The sequence below is a fragment of the Salvelinus fontinalis genome, chromosome 1 (genome assembly GCF_029448725.1).
Source record: "Salvelinus fontinalis isolate EN_2023a chromosome 1, ASM2944872v1, whole genome shotgun sequence".
Taxonomy (NCBI): domain Eukaryota; kingdom Metazoa; phylum Chordata; class Actinopteri; order Salmoniformes; family Salmonidae; genus Salvelinus; species Salvelinus fontinalis.
Genome location: NC_074665.1, coordinates 34038227 through 34059917, shown reverse-complemented (window position 1 = coordinate 34059917; position 21691 = coordinate 34038227). Strand labels below are relative to the sequence as shown.

The 21691-nt window shown below is 39.6% G+C and overlaps 1 protein-coding gene across 5 annotated transcripts; it reads left to right on the top strand.

Annotated features, from left to right (window-relative positions):
• The first annotated feature begins 2804 nt into the window (after window positions 1-2804).
• On the top strand, window positions 2805-21131 carry LOC129853480 (protein FAM204A-like). Of its 5 annotated transcripts, none has more exons than XM_055919604.1 (7): window positions 2805-3202; window positions 3387-3477; window positions 3912-3954; window positions 5929-6034; window positions 7953-8042; window positions 8976-9108; window positions 14754-19627. In XM_055919604.1, the coding sequence occupies exons 1-6, from the start codon at window positions 2960-2962 to the stop codon at window positions 9063-9065; spliced, it is 663 nt and encodes a 220-aa protein (XP_055775579.1). In that variant the 5' UTR covers window positions 2805-2959; the 3' UTR covers window positions 9066-9108; window positions 14754-19627. The 5 variants fall into 5 exon arrangements, with proteins under 5 accessions (XP_055775579.1, XP_055775554.1, XP_055775587.1 ...); XM_055919596.1 differs by lacking the exons at window positions 8976-9108; window positions 14754-19627 and adding exons at window positions 20210-20319; window positions 20744-21131 and having other exon boundaries at window positions 2807-3202; window positions 5932-6034; XM_055919587.1 differs by lacking the exons at window positions 8976-9108; window positions 14754-19627 and adding exons at window positions 20210-20319; window positions 20744-21131 and having other exon boundaries at window positions 2807-3202.
• The last annotated feature ends 560 nt before the right edge of the window (window positions 21132-21691 follow it).

Sequence of the window (21691 nt, the reverse complement as noted above, 5' to 3'; positions counted from 1 at the left end):
TGTGTGTGTGCGTGCGCGTTCGTGCAAGTAGAAAAACATGTTGACTCACACTACTTGTAGAGGAATGCCAATGCCATCCTCCTCTCTTTCATGTTGACGAAACGGTCTATCACTCTGTCATACAGTACACACTTTAATTTTTGTTGTCCTACGCTACCTGGCTAAAGTGCTTGCTCACTAGCCTAACTTCCATCCATGGGCAACATTAGCTAGTTAACATTAGCATTATACATCTAGCTACATATTGAACATCCATCCTCTCAGGCCAGGGGCACAATAATGTATGAATTAATGGTTGGATCAGAATCGCTGTTATAATCATTGGCCAGTACGGAGAATTAAGTAAAACCACAAGTCCAAATCCCTATCTCCATCCAAGGCCAATTTAGGAAAGGGACAATTTTAGCTAGCTGGCTAGCTAGCCACCGGAGGACAACAACGCAACAAGATGCAACAATTCAAGTTTTTCTGGCAATTACATAATGCTTTCATTTGGATTGGATAGGAGTGACACCAAAACCAAGCTGGCTTCCCGTGAAACTTTTTTTGGTGCGCCAGGACCATTCACAGTTGAGCTCGCTCAGTTTAGCTCAAAGCTGATTTTATATACTTTGTTTGTCAACGGAGGCTAGATGCTCACTGGCTTCCCTTGCCTTCAAAGCTATGGGCGTCAACAATGGCATACTCGTTTGGACAGACAGTGTAACGGATGTGAAATGGCTAGCTAGTTAGCGGGTGCGCGCTAGTAGCATTTCAATCAGTTACGTCACTTGCTCTGAGTAGTGCCGCGGCTTTTGTGGAGCGATGGGTAACGACGCTTCGTGGGTGTCAGTTGTTGATGTGTGCAGAGGGTCCCTGGTTCGCGCCCGTGTCGGGGCGAGGGACCGTTTAAAGTTATACTGTTACAACAGCATCTCTAAACGTAGAGAGACAGAGGGTTGCTGTTTCGCTCGCTCGAATGCTTTCTCCTATGAGATACATTCAGCCTCTTGCGAATTTAAGGAAAATTATGAAAAACAGGGAGACAAAATATCAATTTTTCTTAATTATTTTTTACTTTTACTTTTTCTTAATTTTGGGGGGGGGAGCCTGAATACATCCATCCATGAATACATGCCACTGTCTACACAGGAACTTCTAATCAGCAGGTTTTGCATGAGTGGAGTTTTGGCATGCCTGGTGACAACACCAGGTGATATAAGTTAATAGACCAATAACAAATAGAGTTCCACCTCTCTGACAATAATAGCTAGTTTTCAGGCTACATATTGCTCCTATTAGGCCCCTCCGCTCGAGTGGATTGATACACACCAGAAAGGAACGGGCGAAGCGAGAGGGATAACTCGGCCCAAAATCTGTCTTCTCCAGCAGGTGGCGATTTTTAGTTTTTTTGTTCACCAAGCGAGGGGTTTTTGTTAGAAGGTCATTGAGAGTGTCGAATTTTGTAAACAAAAAATGTAATGGCGTATTTGCTACATATGGCTGATTTGATCGAATAGAAGTTTCGTAATGATTGGGTTGTTACGAGTGTACTGATATAAGTAGGACACGTGACATACCGGCAACTTTGAGAGAAAAAACACTTTATATCAGAGTTGTGCCTGGTCGTCACTCGTTACCACAGCCACAAAGTCATAAAAACCGCCTACAATTTATCTTCTAAATATGTGATTTTAAACCTTGCTTGAGAAATGTATTTTTGTTAAAAAGCAATTTTTGACAATTTTAGTGGAAAACAATTACAGTAAGGTACTTAATTGTTACCAAGATAATTTGGTATTGAGATTTTTTTTTAAATACACAAATACAGCTCCATATGTTCTTTAAAATGTAGGAAAAATACAGCTAAGCCCGTAGACAGTTAAACTGGCAGACTATATTGTCTTGTGGTATAGTTAGCGCTCGGGAAAAAGTAGTACATAAGGAAAGTACCAAAACACCTTGATTTAAAGTGCATTCGGAAAGTATTCAGACCCCTTGACTTCTTCTGCATTTTTATACGTTACAGCCTTATTCTAAAATTGATTAAATAAAAACATGTCCTCATCAATCTACACACAATATCCCATAACGACAAAGCGAAAACAGGTTTTTAGAAATGTTGGCAGATATGTATATATATAGAGTACCAGTCAAAAGTTTGGACACACCTACTCATTCAAGGGTTTTTCTTTATGTTGACTATTTTCCACATTGTAGAATAATAGTGAAGACATCAAAACTGTGAAATAGCACATATGAAATCATGTAGTAACCAAAAAAGTGTTAACATATATTTTATATTTGAGATTCTTCGAAGTAGCCACCCTTTTCCTTGAAACATATTTGCACACTCTTGGCATTCAAAAAGCAATGTTATCAATTTTAGAATATGGCTGTAACGTAATAAAATTTAGAAAAAGTCAATGGGTCTGAATACTTTCCGAATGCACTGTAGGGAAGGGGAATGCAAGCAGATGAGGACATTTGTCTAGAATGGAAGAAATTATAGTGAACACCTGCATAAGGGCGAAGATAAACCAAGTAGAAGACGCACTACACTCCCTGTGCCTAATAAAAAAAAACACAGCCCTCCCCAAAGCATTTTTGGGGTGTGACAATTCTACCCTTTTTTGGCAAGTTATCGCTCCACAATTCTGTTAATTCTAACAGGGACAAGTGTTCAACATCTCAGTTATAATCTGAGATGCGCATTGCAATTGTAGCCTAATAAAGACGACCTGGAACGCAATCATGGGGTTTGGCGCATCGATAGAAAAACAGTTCTCATTGGTAGAAATTACATTGTTTTACCCAATCAGAGCGGTTGTTTTGCAAGAGTCATAGTGTCCACCAGGAAGTGAAAATGTTTACAATCTTTGATTTGGTAAAAAAAAATAGGTATACCAGTTTGTTTTGGATTATGACTAACACACGTCATAACCCGAGCATACATCGTTGTTGATTTGCCCTTCTCAACATGTATAGTGGACTTTTACCGAAAGGTCTGACCGATTTTAGTTCAGATGATGAAGACGACCAAGGTGTTGCAAATCAAGAAATAGCCGCAACTAACGTTCAACGTCCTGCAATTGGACTTTCGCATGGTCTTAAGCAAAATTGTGTTACACTTGGAGACACAAGTTATTCTTGTATCCAGCCCTTCATAGAACATGACCCGTGTTTGGACTCCTTACCCGGGATTTCCGAGGAGAATTGGCAAGTATGTGAAGAAAAAATGTTGATAGGCTACATTGTATGTTTTAAAGTGACTAAAGTCACTAACGTGATATACACATCACGCAAAAAATGTGTTAACTGTTGAAAAGGAGGTTTTCATGATTTGGGTTAATGATTTGTTTTTGCTAAATGTGAAGGTTGCTAAGGTTGCGCTTCATGTTCTTTAGAAATGTAAAGAGCAGCAGAAGAAAAAAGATGAGATCAACACAATGACGCTCCCCCAAAAAAGACCGCAGAGAAAAGGACGATATAAGAAAGGTCAATTGCACTTTTTAACACGTACACACAATAGCCACTGAAGATAAAGATCAAGGACATCTTTGCTCTGGTCAGATGTAAGCCTACCCTACTTGATCTATCTATCACAGAAATAATGGAAAGGGGAAAACCAGAACAGAGCGGTCATCCTGTGTCCAAGTGTCTCATGACCCTTGTTTTTTAAAGTGCCTATTCACTGACTTTCATTTGTCCTTGTTCAATTCTGAATGGTATTATAATTGAATTAATAAAAGTCACTGAAAAAAATAGTCAACCAGTCTACCCCTTTTCATTGTTTTTCAAGGGATATAACCACAGTGTAGCTTATATTTCTGAGGTCATGACACAATACAACAAAGGGTGATTTTTGGAGTTTACTAGACAGTTCACAGGGAACCAAGATGAATGTCTTTGTGTTTCACATCACTAAACAGATGAAAGATCAGCAACTAAGAACATGGAATCAAACAATGAAAGGTAATGTAGACCTATCGATTTTTGAAAATGTAATTGTATCACCTACAGTTGAAGTCGGAAGTTTACATACACTTAGGTTGGAGTCATTAAAACTCATTTTTCAACCACTCCACAAATTTCTTGTTAACAAACTATAGTTTTGGTAAGTCGGTTAGGACATCTACTTTGTGCATGACACAAGTAATTTTTTCAACAATTGTTTACAGACAGGTTATTTCACTTAATTCACTGTATCACAATTCCAGTTTACATACACTAAGTTGACTGTGCCTTTAAACAGCTTGGAAAATTCCAGAAAATATGTCATGGCTTTAGAAGCTTCTGATAGGCTAATTGACATAATTTGAGTCAATTGGAGGTGTACCTATGGATGTATTTCAAGGCCAACCTTCAAACTCACTGCCTCTTTGCTTGACATCATGGGAAAATCAGAAGAAATCAGTGAAGACCTCAACAAGTCTGGTTCATCCTTGGGAGCGATTTCCAAACGCCTGAAAGTACCATGTTCATCTGTACAAACAATAGTACGCAAGTATAAACACCATGGGACCATGCAGCCGTCATACCGCTCAGGAAGGAGACGTGTTCTGTCTCCTAGAGATGAACGAACTTTGGTGCGAAAGGTGCAAATCAATCCCAGAACAACAGCAAATACCTTGTGAAGATGCTGGAGGAAACGGGTCAAAAGGATCTATATCCACAGTAAAATGCGTCCTATATCGACATAACCTGAAAGGCCGCTCAGCAAGGAGACTGTTTCAAAACGGTCATTAAAAAAAGCCAGACTACGGTTTGCAACTGCACATGGGGACAAAGACCGTACTTTTTGGAGAAATGTCCTCTGGTCTGATAAAGCAAAAATAGAACTGTTTGGCCATAATGACCATCATTATGTTTGGAGGAAAAAGGGGGAGGCTTGCAAGTCAAAGAACACCATCCCAACCGTGAAGCACGGGGGTGGCAGCATCATGTTGTGGGGGTGCTTTGCTGCAGGATGGACTGGTGCACTTCACAAAATAGATGGCATCATTAGAAAATAAAATGATGTGATTATATTGAAGCAACATCTCAAGACATCAGTCAGGAAGTTAAAGCTTGGTCGCAAATGGGTCTTCCAAATGGACAGTGACCCCAAGCATACTTCCAAAGTTATGGCAAAATGGCTTAAGGACAACAAAGTCAAGGTATTGGAGTGGGCAACACAAAGCCCTGACCTCAATCCTATAGAAAATGTGTGGGCAGAACTGAAAAAGTGTGTGTGAGCAAGGAGGCCTAGAAACCTGACTCAGTTACACTAGCTCTGTCAGGAGGAATGGGCCAAAATTCACCCAACTTATTGTGGGAAGCTTGTGGAAGGCTACCCAAAACGTTTGACCCAAGTTAAACAATTAAAAGGCAATGCTACCAAATATGAATTGAGTGTATGTGAACTTCTGACCCACTGGGAATGTGATGAAAGAAATAAGAGCTGAAGTAGAATTAATTATTTCAGCTTTTATCTACTATTATTCTGACATGTCACATTCTTAAAATTAAGTTGTGATCCTAACTGACCTAAGACAAGGAATTTGTACTAGGATTAAATGTCAGGAATTGTTAAACTGAGTTTAAATGTATTTGGCTCAGGTGTTTGTAAACTTCTTACTTCAACTGTAGCTCTACAATAGACTTAAGGCTGAGTCCTGGTACTTCACCCACTTTCTTGCATGGATTTTAGAATTGTGGAAACTCGCTCTAGTCAATGCTTAGGCTACACCAATCCTATGCTTTTTAATCCATGACGGTAGGTGTTCTGAAAAAGGGTGGTGAATCGGGACATAGCCTTGTTGGTGTAGGCCTACCTAATAGCCTATTCTACTAGGGCTTTCTAAAAAATTGCATGTGTACTTATCACCCATGTATATTCTAAACATATGCTGTAGTCTTGTACTGAACCGATAATGAACATGAACACACTTTCTTTTTTTTTCTCAGCAGAGAACCTCAAGCGGAGCATGAAAGGCGTTGGGATGGGCTTACGCAGTACTTTGGCATCAATGATAGATTTCAACCCCCTGCCTGTAGCAAGCCTGCTCCCAAGGTAACAAAGATGTCTGCCACATTACTCGCCTGCCTGTCTGTGTTTAATGCCATCAAGTTATGGTAAAAGCATTGAACGTGTTCTGTCTTTCCATATCCATGCCTGTGTAACTTCTCATTGTTTTATCAAATATGACAGGTGGATTAAGAGGTTTTTAGACTCAAATCTGACGTTGAGTAAAATATAAAAGATAGTGTTAAATGTAATGATGAGATTACCTTAATCTTGGCATTGGGATGATTCTCCACTGTCCTTTTTGGTTGAGATTAATGTAAGATGTAGATTTGCTCTGGAGAGAAGTGTGTGTGTGTACTGAATGTCTGTACAAAGACCTGACAGCTCCTGCACACCTTGTTACTGTTTATGGAAAGCCACGTATAGAACAATAACATAGCCTCTCACATTTTGAGTAGCCTAATTGTCAGACCCATGAATCTAGCCTACAGGGGCATGGATCTAGCCTGCATAGCACTAGCTTAGGCTATATTTTTTTGGGAAACGGATGTATGGAAAATGGAATCACAGACAGTCACCTGCTTTTGTTTTTGTGTGTCTCAGCCCTGCATCTATGTGCAGGAAAGTGCTGGTGAATAGCTGTAGTGTGTGTGTGTGTGTGTCATAAGATAAGTAACTCTTGGAAAAACGAGTTTATTTCTAAATGGATTCAAGTAAGAAATTAAGTTATGTACTTGATAAGTCTGATGTAATAGAACAAGAAAGAGACATACATATTTTTATATGTAAATTGTCATGTAAGCAAAGTGGTTGCAAATATAATAATTGTGTATAAGATGGGGAATTTGTCCTAATTCAATTGGAAGTTCCAGTAATGCTTATTTGGAGTGTTATTTGAATTCACTTTATCTCAAAGTACCATAAAATTGAATTTTTGCTGCGTTTTCTACTCATTTTCAAAAGAGGAGGCCTACTTTGAATGGATAAGATATAATTAACAAGAAGCTGAATTAAACAGAACTTGTCAAGTCAACATAACGAGAAGGTCTTGCTCCTCCGTGTTCAAACATTCTCATTAGTGATCAATGTCATTTAGACATTCCATATTACATTAACAAATGTTAAGTCAATTACACACTAGGCACAAAATATTTTATTTGGGACATGCACATTCAGTCTATAATTCAGTTCACATTGTCAGCAAAAAGGCTACTGTAAAGTTGTGGTGGTAGTAGAAGTTTGTATATATGTAGTTATTACTACCATCTTTCATTTCATTATTAGGCTCCACTTGCTGTCTTTTTCCAAATTCATTTGAGGGATGAGTGTGCGTCCATAAACAACTTGAGTCTTTATATATATATGTTTCTATATGCCATTTAGCAGACACTTTTATCCACAGCAACTTGCAGTCATGCGTGCATACATTTTATATATAGGTGGCCCCGGGAATGGAACCCACAATCCTGGCGTTGCAAACACCATGCTCTACCAACTGAACCACACAGGGCCATGAGTCCTTGAATCATTTTTTATGAAGATGCTTCAGAGCGGGCTCCCCTAATATATAGAAGTATAACATCTTGCCTGTCATGTGCCCTTTTGAAAGATTTTTGGAGAAATGCTCTTTACTGTACTACTTCGGATAGTCTCCTTTTTTAGGGAACCACCCTGCCATCAGTAACCAGGGGCATCTTTGCCCCCTCCCCTGCTCCAGTCTGTAATGGAAATGTGTAATTAAAGAGTCACATTTATGTTTGGTAACACCCCCCCCCCCCTACAAGAAAAAAAAGAAAAAAAGATTTCCCTTCTAATATCCAATCAAAAAGGTTTTCATTTGTGAAGGAAAATCTACATATTTGTATTAATAGCAATCCTATAAAAAATAAGGCCCTGGGGAAGTTACTCTTACATTTTCCCCCCTTTTCTATTTCTAAAATCACAAAATGTTCCCCTTCTCCAGTCCAGCCTAGAAAAGAGCATAGAGAGCGCCATCGCTGAAGGGGACTTTGGGAAGGCGGAGGAGATGAGCGACAGACTCGCCACTCGAGAGGTACGTTGCACTGATAAGAGATCTTTGGGGCGCTCCCGCTGTGACAAATCAAACTAATGGATCCGCGGCCATTTCTTCCTGCAAAGACATAGGGGAACAAAAACACACACAGGCACACTTGATTGAGAAGTCCTGCAGCCCTTTTCCATTGAGTTAATGGAAATCCCTCCCCCTTATTTTTGAAGTGTGGCAGTGTCTAAAGGACTTTTGCCTCTGCTTTTTAATGAAAGGGTACATTGCCTTCAAGCCAACTTTTAAAACATTCTCAAGGTGCAAGTTTCATACCTTTGAAGTGCACACGTCCCTAAATGCAATGCCTGCAGTTTTGAAACCACTCGTCTCGCCAGGCATCATGGATCAAGCGGTTTGAAGCTAATTTAGTAGAAAATGTAGCCCACGCACCCATAATTGCAGTTAAAAAGACACAGCTACTACTTTTCATAGTTGGGGATTACAGTATGTTCAATTGTCACAACTAGAGGTGAGAGGTGATGCCCTTATAGAAGCAGTGATATTCATGCATCAGTTCAGCATACACACTTAATGTCTGTCAGCCATGTACCGAAACCTTAATTCAGATAAACACTTGAACTTCAACAAAGGTTAGGCAATGCACGCAAACTCGTCGTACTCTATCAAACATTAAAACCTAGTTCTCTATTAAAAATGTTGATGAGGGACACGCACGGTAAGTGATTTGATATGCCAGCAGACTAATGTTGAAGGCTGATTCTTGTACCCAGCATAAAATAAAACAGACGATAAAACACAATAATGCAACTGGCCAAATGAAAGGTTAGAGAAATGTAAAATTAAAAACTTGCTTTGTGGCTGACAAAGTGGCACCTGTAGTTCCAGAAAGCCTCTTAGAGCACTAGTGGATTTGGGCAGACTTAGCTGAGGTTCTTTGCCTCTCTGTCACCTCCCTTGTAGCTTGCCAGGAACATGAAGGATGGGCTTGACAGCAGTCTGGCAGCCATAGCTCACTCTGTATCTGTGTTTACCTCATGCTCAGAACAGTGAATTGACTGAAGTTTTCAAGAAATTCTCACATACAACAAAATTGGTGAGTATGAAACTGCATTCATTGTTCTGTAGTGCCTGGTAACATTTAGCCCAATATCAGCCTCTCTGTAAAATTATCTAAATGACTATGAGAGCTAATGACAAGTGACCTACAAATTCCACCGACTTCTTGTAAATAGAGAGGAAAATACAGCAGCATACACTACCATGAATGAGTAGGATATAGACATTTCACCATTTATTCTACTGTAGTATGTTGACCACGTTGTACAGAAGGGGATACTGACGTGTTACTGCTGCCATATCCCTTTTCAAATATGTTTTTTCTCCATCTCTTTAGTGGATGTTGGACCAAATATACTGTATCTATGGTAGAGGATAAACTTGAGAGAAGTGTAGTTTGCTACAGATGGCTCAAGTGTTGGCTGCTGGCAGCGTCACGGTTGCGGCTTCGTTTCCTAGATAAATAATAGCATGTGGCGTATTAAACATGCTCTGGGGAAATGTGCGTAGAAGTGGAGAGTTTTATACCCACGTCTAATTCTTCTTGAGTTCAACCTCATTGCACTTTGCAAATTATGATTGCGACACTAGTGTTGACTCTGGACAGTCCTATGGTGACAAACATTTAGTGGATCAATATTCCCAACTGTGGTCAGAATAGATTTCAAGGTTATTATTGAAGCGTCTCATTTGATACTGTATGTAATGGCCTATTTGTTTAATTTGTTCACAGTCATAACACTTGAGAGACATTATTATGGCAGGCTTTTTAGTGGAGGAATAGTACCAGGTTTTCGTAATGGAAAGAACGGAAAAGGATTTAGACAGCTGTGAATTACTAAAGAGGGCTGTGTCTGTCCCCCAAGGCATTGTTTGTAAAGAAACACAGTTCACAGTGTACCAGGTTGTCACAGTATTTCAGTTCTCAATCTACCAGCATTGCTTTTCGAACCAAAGTGAAATGTCTGAAGATGTTCCTCCATTTAAAGGAATTGTTTGTTTCTGCTGTGTTTTGAGCTCGCGACAATCAATTCATTATTTTTTTGTTTACTTTGAATCTGAATATTAAAACAATTTGGTAAAACCCTTTTTTTAAGGCTTCTTAGAAATTCTCTGATACATGTGCTTTCATCTGTTCGAGTTCTAAAATACACTGCCAGAATATTACAGGTTGCTTTGAGATTGTCTCCTCATTAAAGTATATCTTTAAATATTCTCCAAAGTCTGAAATTCTTTGTTTCAAATACTTTTTAAAGCTTGGTTCTTAAAAGTTCAAGTTCAGTATTAAGTCCACCAAAATGTGACACAAAGCAATCACGTTTCTTCTTAGGTATCTGTTCATGTTATTAACTGGTACCTTACTGAGGTAGTGTTGTTTTGAAAGAAGCTCTTTCGTTTTCATCCCTAATACCTTTACATTTTAGAAAACCATTGTTTGCAGATAGGGTTGGCGATGTTTCTTCTTTTCTTACGTGCAGTTTGGTTTGTTGATCTTTGGCAGAGCCGTACTTTTCTTGTTGTTTCTCAAAGGCTGGCTTAGAAGTCCCAAAATACTAGGAATAGCTTCTGGCCCCTAAAGTACTTCTTAATATTAGTTCAGTAGATTAAGTGGTGCAAGTCTTCCAATTAGGGCACTTGCAACGCCGTCCTTTGATTATTGAACATTATTTTACACAGCTGTACATTGCAAATGGAGTAATTAATTTCCTTTAATTAGCATAATATTAAGTGCTATATATAACTCGCTCACCCTCTGTCAGGAGAGTTGATAGGATCCGGCAGCTCATATTTAAAAGATGGATTCCAGAAAGCATTCCTGAAAAATGAAACAAAGAAGGCTGTATTCAGTTAAAACGTATATATCCAATAATACAGCAACTGTTAGAAGCATTCGTAGCAGCTCATAGCTTCTTATAACTGCCTACACAAGTGCATAAATGCCTATTATTCATTCGTAATACATTATGAATGAGTTTAACAGCTAGCCCAAAGTAAAATAGCCAAGCACAACTTAATCCAATGGTGATTGTAATTCTCTGTCTCTTCAGTGGACTTCCATCCTGCAACAATTGAGCACATCCCTCTCCTCTACAAACCGAGCAATAAGCTCCCTTTTTTTAATATTTAGTTTTTTACTCTGAGGCAGTACTTTTCATATAATAAGTGAAAATAATACAAGACAAAAGACTGTCACACCGTGTTAGTGCTTCCAGTTTCCCCTTAGCAGTGATCACAGCTATTAGCGTACATTACCACTTCAAAACAGAAACTCTATATTCTGACACAATAGGGGGTGTCATGTCCTTTTCATGAGTTCCAGAAGCTAAAGAATATGGAAATGATGGAAAGAAAGAAACGCCTGCATGGTTCGTCATAAACACTTGGCTAACCACTGGTAGTCTAAAGTACAGAACCCATAGAAATTACAGTCTTCAACACACCATAGATAGATGGTTAGGAGTGACATTTCTGAACACAGAAAGACAAGCTAAATTATCCACAGGTGCTGCTCGTGGCAAATTAACAGTCACCTGACGTTAGATCATTGTATGACTGAGATATAGGCCTAGAGCCATGTAAATGGTGGTTGCTGGAAGGCCCAGATATTCTGTGTCCACAGGCTAACTTGCATCTTTACTTCTCATACCACTCAAAATGGTATGATATTATTATCAACCTAATTTCTTCTACTATTTCAATGAAGCCAGAGATACAGTACCAGTCAAAAGTTTGGAAACGCCTACTCATTCAAGGGTTTTCTTTATTTTTACTATTTCCTACATTGTAGAATAATAGTGAAGACATCAAAACTATGAAATAACACATATGGAATCATGTAGTAACCAAAATAGTGTTAAACAAATCAAAATTTAAGTAGCCACCCTTTGCTTTGACGACAGCTTGGCACACTCTTGGCATTCTCTCAACCAGCTTCTTGTGGATTGCTTTTCCAGCAGTCTTGAAGGAGTTCCCACATATACTGAGCTCTTGTTGGCTGCTTTTCCTTCACTCTGCGGTCCAACTCATCCAAAATGATCTCAACTGGAGGCCAGGTCATCTGATGCAGCACTCCATCATTCTCCTTTGTCAAATAGCCCTTACACAGCCTGGAGGTGTGTTTTGGGTCATTGTCCTGTTGAAAAACAAATTATGGTCCCACTATGTGCAAACCAGATGGAATGGCGTATCGCTGTGGTAGATATGCTGGTTAAGTGTGCCTTGAATTCTAAATAAATCACAGACAGTGTCACCATCAAAGCACCATCACACCACCACCTCCATGCTTCACGGTGGGAACCACACATGCGGAGATCATATGTTCACCTACTCTGTTTCACAAAGTCACAACGGTTGAAACCAAAAGTCTCAAATTTGGACTCATCAGACGAAAGGACTGATTTCCACCGGTCTAATGTCCATTGCTTGTGTTTCTTGGCCCAAGCAAGTCTTCTTATTATTGGTGTCCTTTTTAGTAGTGGTTTCTTTGCAGCAATTCGACAATGAAGGCCTGATTCACGCAGTCTCTTCTGAACAGTTGATGTTGAGATGTGTCTGTTACTTGAACTCTGAAGCATTTATTTGGGCTGCAATCTGAGGTGCAGTTGACTAATGAACTTATACTCTGCAGCAGAGGTAACTCTGGGTCTTCCTCTTCTGTTGCGGACCTCATGAGAGCCAGTTTCATCATAGCGCTTGATGGTTTTTGCGACTGCACTTGAAGAAACTTCTTGTTTCTTGAAATGTTTGATATTGACTGACCTTCATGTCTTAAGGTAATGATGGACTGTTGTTTCTCATTGCTTATTTGAGCTCTCCTTGCCATAATATGAATTTGGCGTTTTACCAAATAGTGCTGTCTTCTGTATACCACCCCTACCTTGTTGCAACACAACTGATTGTCTCAAATGCATTAAGAAGGAAAGAAATCCCACAAATTAACTTTTAATTAGGCACTCCTGTTAATTGAAGTGCATTCCAGGTGACTACCTCATGAAGCTGGTTGAAAGAATGCCAAGAGCATGTCAAGCTGTCATCAAGGCTACTTTGAAGAATCTCAAATATACACTTCTACAATGTAGAAAATAGTTAAAATAAAGAAAAACCCTGGAATGAGTAGGTGTGTCTGAACTTTTGACTGGTATTTTATTATTTTATTTTTCACCTTGATTTAACCAGGTAGGCAAGTTGAGAAAAAGTTCTCATTTACAATTGACACCTGGCCAAGATAAAGCAAAGCAGTTCGACACATACAACACGGAGTAAAACAAACATACAGTCAATAATACAGTAGAAAAATAAGTCTATATACAATGTGAGCAAATGAGGTGAGAAGGGAAGTAAAGGAAAAAAAGGCCATGGTGGTGAAGTAAATACAATATAGCTAGTAAAACACTGGAATGGTAGATTTGCAGTGGAAGAATGTGCAAAGTAGAATAATGTATATAAATAATGGGGTGCACCTATCCTAGGATAGGATAAAGTAATCCTTCTAACCCCCCCCCCCCTTAAAAGAGTTAGATGCACTATTGTAAAGTGGTTGTTCCACTGGATTTCATGGTGAATGCACCAATTTGTAAGTCGCTCTGGATAAGAGCGTCTGCTAAATGACTTAAATGTAATGTAAATGGGTGCAAAATAAATAAATACAGTAGGGGAAGAGGTAGTTGTATGGGCTATGTGCAGTAATCTGTGAGCTGCTCTGACAGCTGGTGCTTAAAGCTAGTGAGGGAGATAAGTGTTTCCAGTTTCAGAGATTTTTGTAGTTTGTTCCAGTCATTGGCAGCAGAGAACTGGAAGGAAAGGTGGCCAAAGGAGGAATTGGTTTTGGGGGTGACCAGAGAGCTATACCTGCTGGAGCGCGTGCTACAGGTGGGTGCCGCTATGGTGACCAGCGAGCTGAGATAAGGGGGGACTTTACCTAGCAGGGTCTTGTAGATGACCTGGAGCCAGTGTGTTTGGCGACGAGTATGAAGTGAGGGCCAGCCAACGAGAGCATACAGGGCGCAGTGGTGGGTAGTGTATGGGGATTTGGTGACAGAACGGATGGCACTGTGATAGACTGCATCCAATTTATTGAGTAGGGTATTGGAGGCTATTTTGTAAATGACATCGCCAAAGTTGAGGATCAGGATGGTGAGTTTTACAAGGGTATGTTTGGCAGCATGAGTGAAGGATGTTTTGTTGTGAAATAGGAAGCCAATTCTAGATTTAACTTTGGATTGGAGATGTTTGATGTGAGTCTGGAAGAAGAGTTTACAGTCTAACCAGACACCTAGAATATGTGGACAACTACAAATACCTAAGTCAGAACCGTTCAGAGTAGTGATGCTGGACAGGCGGGCAGGTGCAGGCAGCGATCGGTTGAATAGCATGCATTTAGTTTTACTTGTATTTAAGAGCGGTTGGAGGCCACGGAATGAGAGTTGTATGGCATTGGAGCTCGTCTGGAAGTTTGGACTGGTACTGTATATTAGGAAAGAAACCCATACCACCATGGCACGCATTGCTTTGGAAACCACTAAGTACTATAAAGCAAAGGTGGCACAACATGGCTATTTAGGTGAGAAGAGGAGCTGAACTAAGTGTTTCATGTTATTTTGGTGTTTTCTCTTTTCAGTACCTTTCTCTGTGATGCCACATTTTTTAATGAGCATTGTTTTTGTGGAAAACACTCATTTTCAGATTTAAGCTGTGCCCGCCCCACATCAGAAAATGAGGCTTTCTTCCTCTCTCCTGCGAGGACCCCGGGCGACTGAGAAACAGTTAAGGAAAGTCTCTTCTGCGTTCCTTTTTCCTTCAGCATAAGCAATTCATCACAGAATGAACTCTTATTGTATGTATCTCTGGATGACTCGCCTGCAATTTCTGCCCATTTAATTTTGAAATGGATTTTGTGAAATGGGTACTAAGCTTTTATCAAATGCTTGGGAATCTCATTTAGATTATTGTATTTCATTAATTACTTGATAGGCAAAGCATACTTTTCAATGTAGATTTTTTTTGTGCTGTTTAATTAATTAGCATGTTTTCTCTTTTAATTAAAGCCATTTTTTTATTAAAGCCCACAGCAAAACACATATATAATTTGTTTGTAATTAGGCCTTAATTGGTGCTAGTGGAAGCTTAGCACCCTTAGTTTCTTTTTTCATGATTGCCATTTTATTGCCAGTCAGTCATTAATTAAACTGTTTTTCTAATTAGCTTATAAAACTGTTGATGGCACATTATTGTAAGTATGAGTTCAAAGCTTGCTAATAAGCCTTCCCTACTCAGAAGAGGCAAGATAATGGAATATGCACAAAGCGGGCAAACTTTCCGACTCTTTTTCAGTCCCTAAAGATGACAGTATCTAGCATCAGATTATTAGGGAACAGAAAAATAGAGACATGCATTATACCACTGGCAGTTCGGCAATATCTTCCCAGGAGTGGCTCTCTTTTTGCATGTCATGTAATGCTGTTTGTCAAATTGGCAGCAAGATTACATAAACCTCTTACGACTGCCCCCTGAATGACAATAATGCTAATCTTTATTGAGAGAATATGGCAATGCATCCGGAATAAAAAAAAATGATATGGGGAGGATATACAGCTCATGGCTTTGATTAGATAAGCAGTCAAATGGTCTCACCAGACAACCAATGCCAGTAATGCGTTGATGTACTTAGATGTTTTTTAACACCTACAGAATATGGACTATTCGTCATCACAAAAAATTGGATTCCTTATTGACCAAGTTTCGCCCACGTCCCAGGACTCAAAACCGGTTCCAGCGACTGCCAACACAACACCTTAGCTGTTACACCAAGAGATCTAAAACCTCTTGACGAGGTTGCTAGGTGTTGGATTAAAGTCGCGTCACTACCCCTCTTCTTCCCCATCTCAATTACCTAATGCCTGGGCACACCTTCGATGGCCTCACGGTAGCGCCATCACACTTCTGACACCAATTCGCAAATTCGGTGGTAGCCCTGACCGGGACTTAAACTTGGGTCATTGGATTGTAAACCCAACTCCTTATAGCCTTTATGCCAAGATAAACTTAGGACCTCTTGATGAGGTAGCTACTCACTACAATATATTGCATACAGTGTTTTCAACTTACATATTGAACACTTTGACATACTTGATTATATTGTGTATGTTTATTCATACTGTAATTATTATTTAACATGTTCTCATCTGAGATTTAACCTCACCACCTCTTGGTTCACGGCATTCCAATCTTCCTACTACCTGTTAAAAATGTCCCTGGGACAAACCGGGAAACAGACAACGGCCAGGGGACCATGACACAACATCCAAAGAACGTCCTAAAACCGGGAACTAGACAACCTCCAGGGGACAATGACACAACATCCAAAGAACGTCCTAAAAACCGTCCCTGGGACAAATTGGGAACTAGACAAAACCTCCAGGGGACCATGACACAATGTCCCAATAACGTTCAGGGGACCATTGGACAAACCGAGGAACTATAAAAACGTCCCGAAGAGAACGTTCCCTTGGGACCATCACGCAACATCCTAAGGAGTAGTCAAATTAAAGTCCTGAGAATGTCCTGACATGGTCCTCAGTGACGTCCTGGGAACTTACAGGGAACTAGACAAAGGTCCCCCAGAGAACGTTCCTTTGGGACCATCACGCAATGTTAGAATGTTTTTAGAAAGTCCAGTGGAAAAGTAATCGCTTGAAGGACCTAATGGGAACGTCGCCGCATGTCTTCAGGACGTCCCCAGTTTGCTGGGCTTCACTCAAATCATTGTCAAGACTTGTTCTTATCAACATAGTAATTTCTTTGTTTAACTTGCACCGATAGGACAACCACTAATTGGAAATAGATTGAATGGCATCAAAGCAATTTAGTGGACAGACTGCCTTATACTTCATTGTTCGCAGTAATGCTTTTACATGGCATAAACAAGGTCAAGTTGAAGTATAGCAATCTAACTTTTCAGACTAGAAACCCATTTTCCTTTTTTCCTCCCTACCTCGATTCTTCGAAATTAGACTGAAATTGCACATGAGCTGCCTAATCTGATATTTATTCCATTCTTATATAGCCCTGCTTTCCAAAGTTGACTAAGGCCACATTATTTAGGCATTAAGGTAGTGTGATAAGGGAATTAGGCTGGTCATTAATCGTTTACACGTCAAATGCAGCGGAGCAGCTCGGGGTGGTGATTTAGCGAGGCAAAGCCACCTAGCCCCTGTTAATCCACCTCTCACATGTTTTAATTGGAAGAGGCTTCCCTGGATACCACATTTTATGAATGGGTTTAAGGCCATTTCTTCCTTAAAGCCATCATTTATGTCATATTGTTAATACCAGCCTGAACACTTTATTAATATAGAGGAGCATTTGCGTTAAGTTGAATCTTCTCTCCCTACCATTGTCTTTTGAAGCTGCTGTTGTTTGTAATGTGTATCTTGGAATATCCAAGGATTCTGAGAAATGCACAGTTGTCAGTAAATCATTGTGATGACGAAGCTCATGTTGGTGAACTGGTTGAAATACCTGCATGATCCGCAATGTCTTGTATACTTTGGAAGGGATTCCATTTGTGTCACTGACAGAAGCCACATCCATGCTGTCTATGCAGTAGGCTGTGCAGTAGCATAGAAGTCAGCTCAAAGTGGACTATGATCGATAACTTGCATTATCTCAATACTATATTGTGTCAATACAATGGACATGCCTTATCACGGCCTTATCTTTAACATGGCCTGTGCTGAAGTGATATATAGTATAGCGAGGCCACATATTTGGGAGTCCACTTGAATCTCTATGACAACCCAAACATGAGTGACAACAGAAAGTGGTCCTATTGATTTAACTTTCCTAGTGGTTCTAAGCTACTGCAGCAGTGGCAGTATAATGCAGCAAAAATTCGCAAAACCTTCCAAAGGTCACAGTATTAATCCTTTGAATAAACCTTGTGTTTAACAGAGGCTGTGCTCAGGACGGAATTGAAAGAAAAGAAAATGGTTTTGGGAGAAAAAAATTGAAGGTATCGGACACTAAATCTTCATTTTAACATTGGTCTTACGGAAACATGGAATAGGCTTGTATGACTGCCTTAAACAAAGAACACATGAGGTTTTTGTGTCGAATAGGCCCATTTATTTTCTAGCTTTGTGTTTTTATTCTGGCAGCAAATGTTTTCATTTCTGCTGGCTTGTGATTTGAAAGGATTTGGCACTAAGACACACACAAGGGGAGGGGGAGAAAAAATCCTGAAAAGTGGATCAAAAAAGTAAATGAAAAATAATGTCATATTACAGAAAATATGAGAGGCTAATTTGTGCCGACTTTTTGCTAATTTTGTTCTCGCCACAGAAAGAGGAGCCGTCACCTGCTCGGCGCCACAGCGCTGACAGTGCCAGTGATCCATGAAATAAGCTGCCGCTGGCTTTGTTCAGATAAGAATGAACAAATCTGCACAATGTACTGCTCTCGGAATCTCATTTTCATACTTGCATGCAGGCTAAAAGAAATAAGCTGTTTGCAGGCTTGATTAATCAGACATTTGAGGGCTTTTTTTGTCTCTTTGATCTGTTCTGTCGCCTAGGTAACTTGGTTGACATTAATGTTGAGCCCCAGTAAAGACAATCAGGGATGTAGACTGAATTGATAAAAAATAAATATATAAAGACCTTTACCGCTTTACCCGCTCAGTGGCTGCATTCAAAAGAGAAGAGGGGGGAGGGGGTATGTGAGAGGATTTTAATTATGTCAAAGTGTCAATGTGTCAGTGTCTTTTTGGGGGGGTTTTAAGGAAGGCGTGGTTTCTAGACATTTTGAATTTCAAATGCTCCCCACAGGAGAGCAGGTTAATGTGGGTAATCCTTGTGTTAAAAAAAAGATACATCTCTGGTTGTAAAGCTCAAGGAGCCATTTAGCATCTTCCAATTTCCTTTTATTTTCTCTCAAACCGATGCCTTTTACCCAATGACTTTTATTTTTGGCAAATGTGTGAACGCAGGAGAATTGTCAACAATTGAATAGACCTTCAGATTTAGGATCCCAGCCTGCGCCACATCCAAGCAAAAGCATTTAGCACCTACATCACTTAAACATGGTGCTCAAAACGCCCTGGTGTTATCTGCTGGCAAATCTACTCCCAACATGAGAATGATCACCCATTGTAACTTACCCTTTCTCCAGAGTTCTGCCTAGAAAACATGATTGATGGGCCTTTAAAACCTAGAAAAAATTGCAAGGAATTAGAAAACTGTCATAGTATGTTAGCTTCAGGTTATGCAGACGCTTTTACAAATCTTCCAAGTGACTGTATAGATGAATGCCTCGAGGGCCCAGCCGGAGCCCAGTACTTGCAGCCAGCTGAAGCCCTTATCTTTAATCCAAGCAAAGTACCATTAATCTTTTTGAAAGACCTTTATGGCTTTTAATGTATCCCAAATTAGAACATTTTACACCCTTGGTTCCTGAAATATGGTGATAAAAAGCCTTTAGAGTTAAATGTGTCCTGGCTGCTTGCACTGTCCTGCTTAGTCCCAACATTTTGTCTTTCTAATAAAGTTTATCTCACTTAATTATAATCTATTTTTTAAATTGACTAGCATGTTGTTGTTGAGATATGGTGGCACATTTCTTCTTTCCCCTGATTGTACTCTGAATGTTCGAAATAATTACCTAAAGGGTTGGAGATTTGTTCCAAGTGTGGAGTGACTGGATGTTGCCTTTTTGTTTCCTGTGTCACTAGGGTTATTGGGATTATTCTGCTCAACAATACATGCACTCCCTCACTGATATTTGAACAAAATGTGTTTGCCACTTGCAGTCATGGTCATTCCTTTAACCTCTGATTTTAAAGATCTGCCCGTTTCAAATAAAACATTTCCTTTTACTGTACATTCAAACGATTTTAAGTAAATATTATGATAGTCATGGTAAATGGTTGACTGTCTTATTTTCGATTTACTGTTGAGCAGTTGAATGTGTATTTACTATGTTTTATTCTTCGCCAACCCACAATCTAGGTGCCGTCATTGCATCATGGTCAGGGTGAGACAAAATGGGAACCGGAGGCACTCATGAGAAGCCACCCTGACATGTCAGTTGGAAGAGAGAGAGACTGATTTACATCATCTAATGGGCCTTGTCTCTTTCAATAGTTGGCCGTGAAAATCGCGCAAGCCACCGATTGCCGTGACTTTGTGCAAAGCAAACAGGAAGTGGAGGCTTCGCGGGCAGCCCAGAAAAGGAAGAAACAAATCGCTTGGGGGTTTGTCTTTTTTACTTTCCTCCCCACAATTATCTCCCTAATTTACATTAAATCGCAGTTTGTTAGCAACATACATTTGTTATGCATATTTGGCTAGCTTGCCACCTTCTTTCTTACTTAGTTCATGCACAGGTATAAATACATGCTAGGGTTTAACTATACAGAGAAAGTGTGTACTGTAGCCGTCCCTTAACATTAGACGGGCACTTTTGAACTGTCACAGTGGATGTCATGGTAAGAATATGTGTATAATGTATTATGCTAATGTCTAAGAACAACACACAACTAACTGTTATTTCAAGCTCTCAAGAACATGGAAATATGTATATTTCATACAGATTCATTTTTGTCATTATAATTTCTGTAATAAGTAATACATTTTGCAAAGAAGTTTTGCTAAATCAGTATTTTAACATCGATTCAGGTTTGAAGCCAAGCAAAGATGGGAAACCAAAAGCAACATGGGCTATATGTGACTTTACGTCTTCACTGAAGAGCAAGAAAATGAAGATTTGTGTCATTTCTCAGTTAATTTAATGACGTTTGTGTTTGATAATATTTTTGTTTATGCATATCATTTTTGCGTCACGTTAGTACCATCATGTTTGTGAAATTGTCAAGATACTGTACACAACTAACAATAAATATAAAAAAAACATCTAATCTGTAAAATGTATGGAATGTTCAAATTAATTCTCTGAGCACTCCATGGTGGCTGCTTTATGTGCTGTGTTCCATTACATTTCTGTGATTTATTTATTTTTTAGCATTTCGGGGATTTTTTCCCTTCAAATTAAATCTGGTGTACATTACTGGATGATGCGTTTATTCATTGCTGTAAAGTGGGTTAATCATGAAGGTGCTCCTTTCTTCTGAGGAGGTAGAGAAAGAAAAGATTAGGCTCCTAATGCAATGTACAGGATAATGTGCGGTAGGATTTGCCGGTGCAAAATGAAATTTGGCTGCTGTAAACTGTTGTGAGCAGTCGTAAATTGTGTGAACAGAGGGACAAGGAAACAGAGGCTTTGCTGTTGGCCTTCACCCATGCTGAGAGAGATGTCATTGTTCCTCCGCTTAAACAAGAAGCACGGGATATTTCTAAGGAGCCTACTCTATAGCTGTAAAGAGTATGAGCGGTGATTACGTTGTTGTTGTGTATTCAGAAGATTTGATGCTCCTCTTTACAGTTTCTTTGCACTGTGATCTTGTTTTTCTCTGCAGCGACCTGTTCTCCAACTGGTCCGTCCCAAATGCTTCCCCCAATGCAGATTGCGATTAATTATTGTAATTTCAAATTGCATGCGGAAAAAGTCCACGACTGGTAATTGCCATTATTCATAAACCTATATTATTTTGTTAACAATGCAAAATG

Coding starts and splice junctions, on each gene's coding strand:
- LOC129853480 (XM_055919579.1), top strand. CDS start 2,960: ATGTATAGTGGACTTTTACCGAAAGGTCTGACCGATTTTAGTTCAGAT. Junction 3,478..3,911: donor AAAAGGACGATATAAGAAAG/GTCAATTGCACT, acceptor ATCACTAAACAG/ATGAAAGATCAGCAACTAAG. Junction 3,955..5,928: donor ATGGAATCAAACAATGAAAG/GTAATGTAGACC, acceptor TTTTTTTCTCAG/CAGAGAACCTCAAGCGGAGC.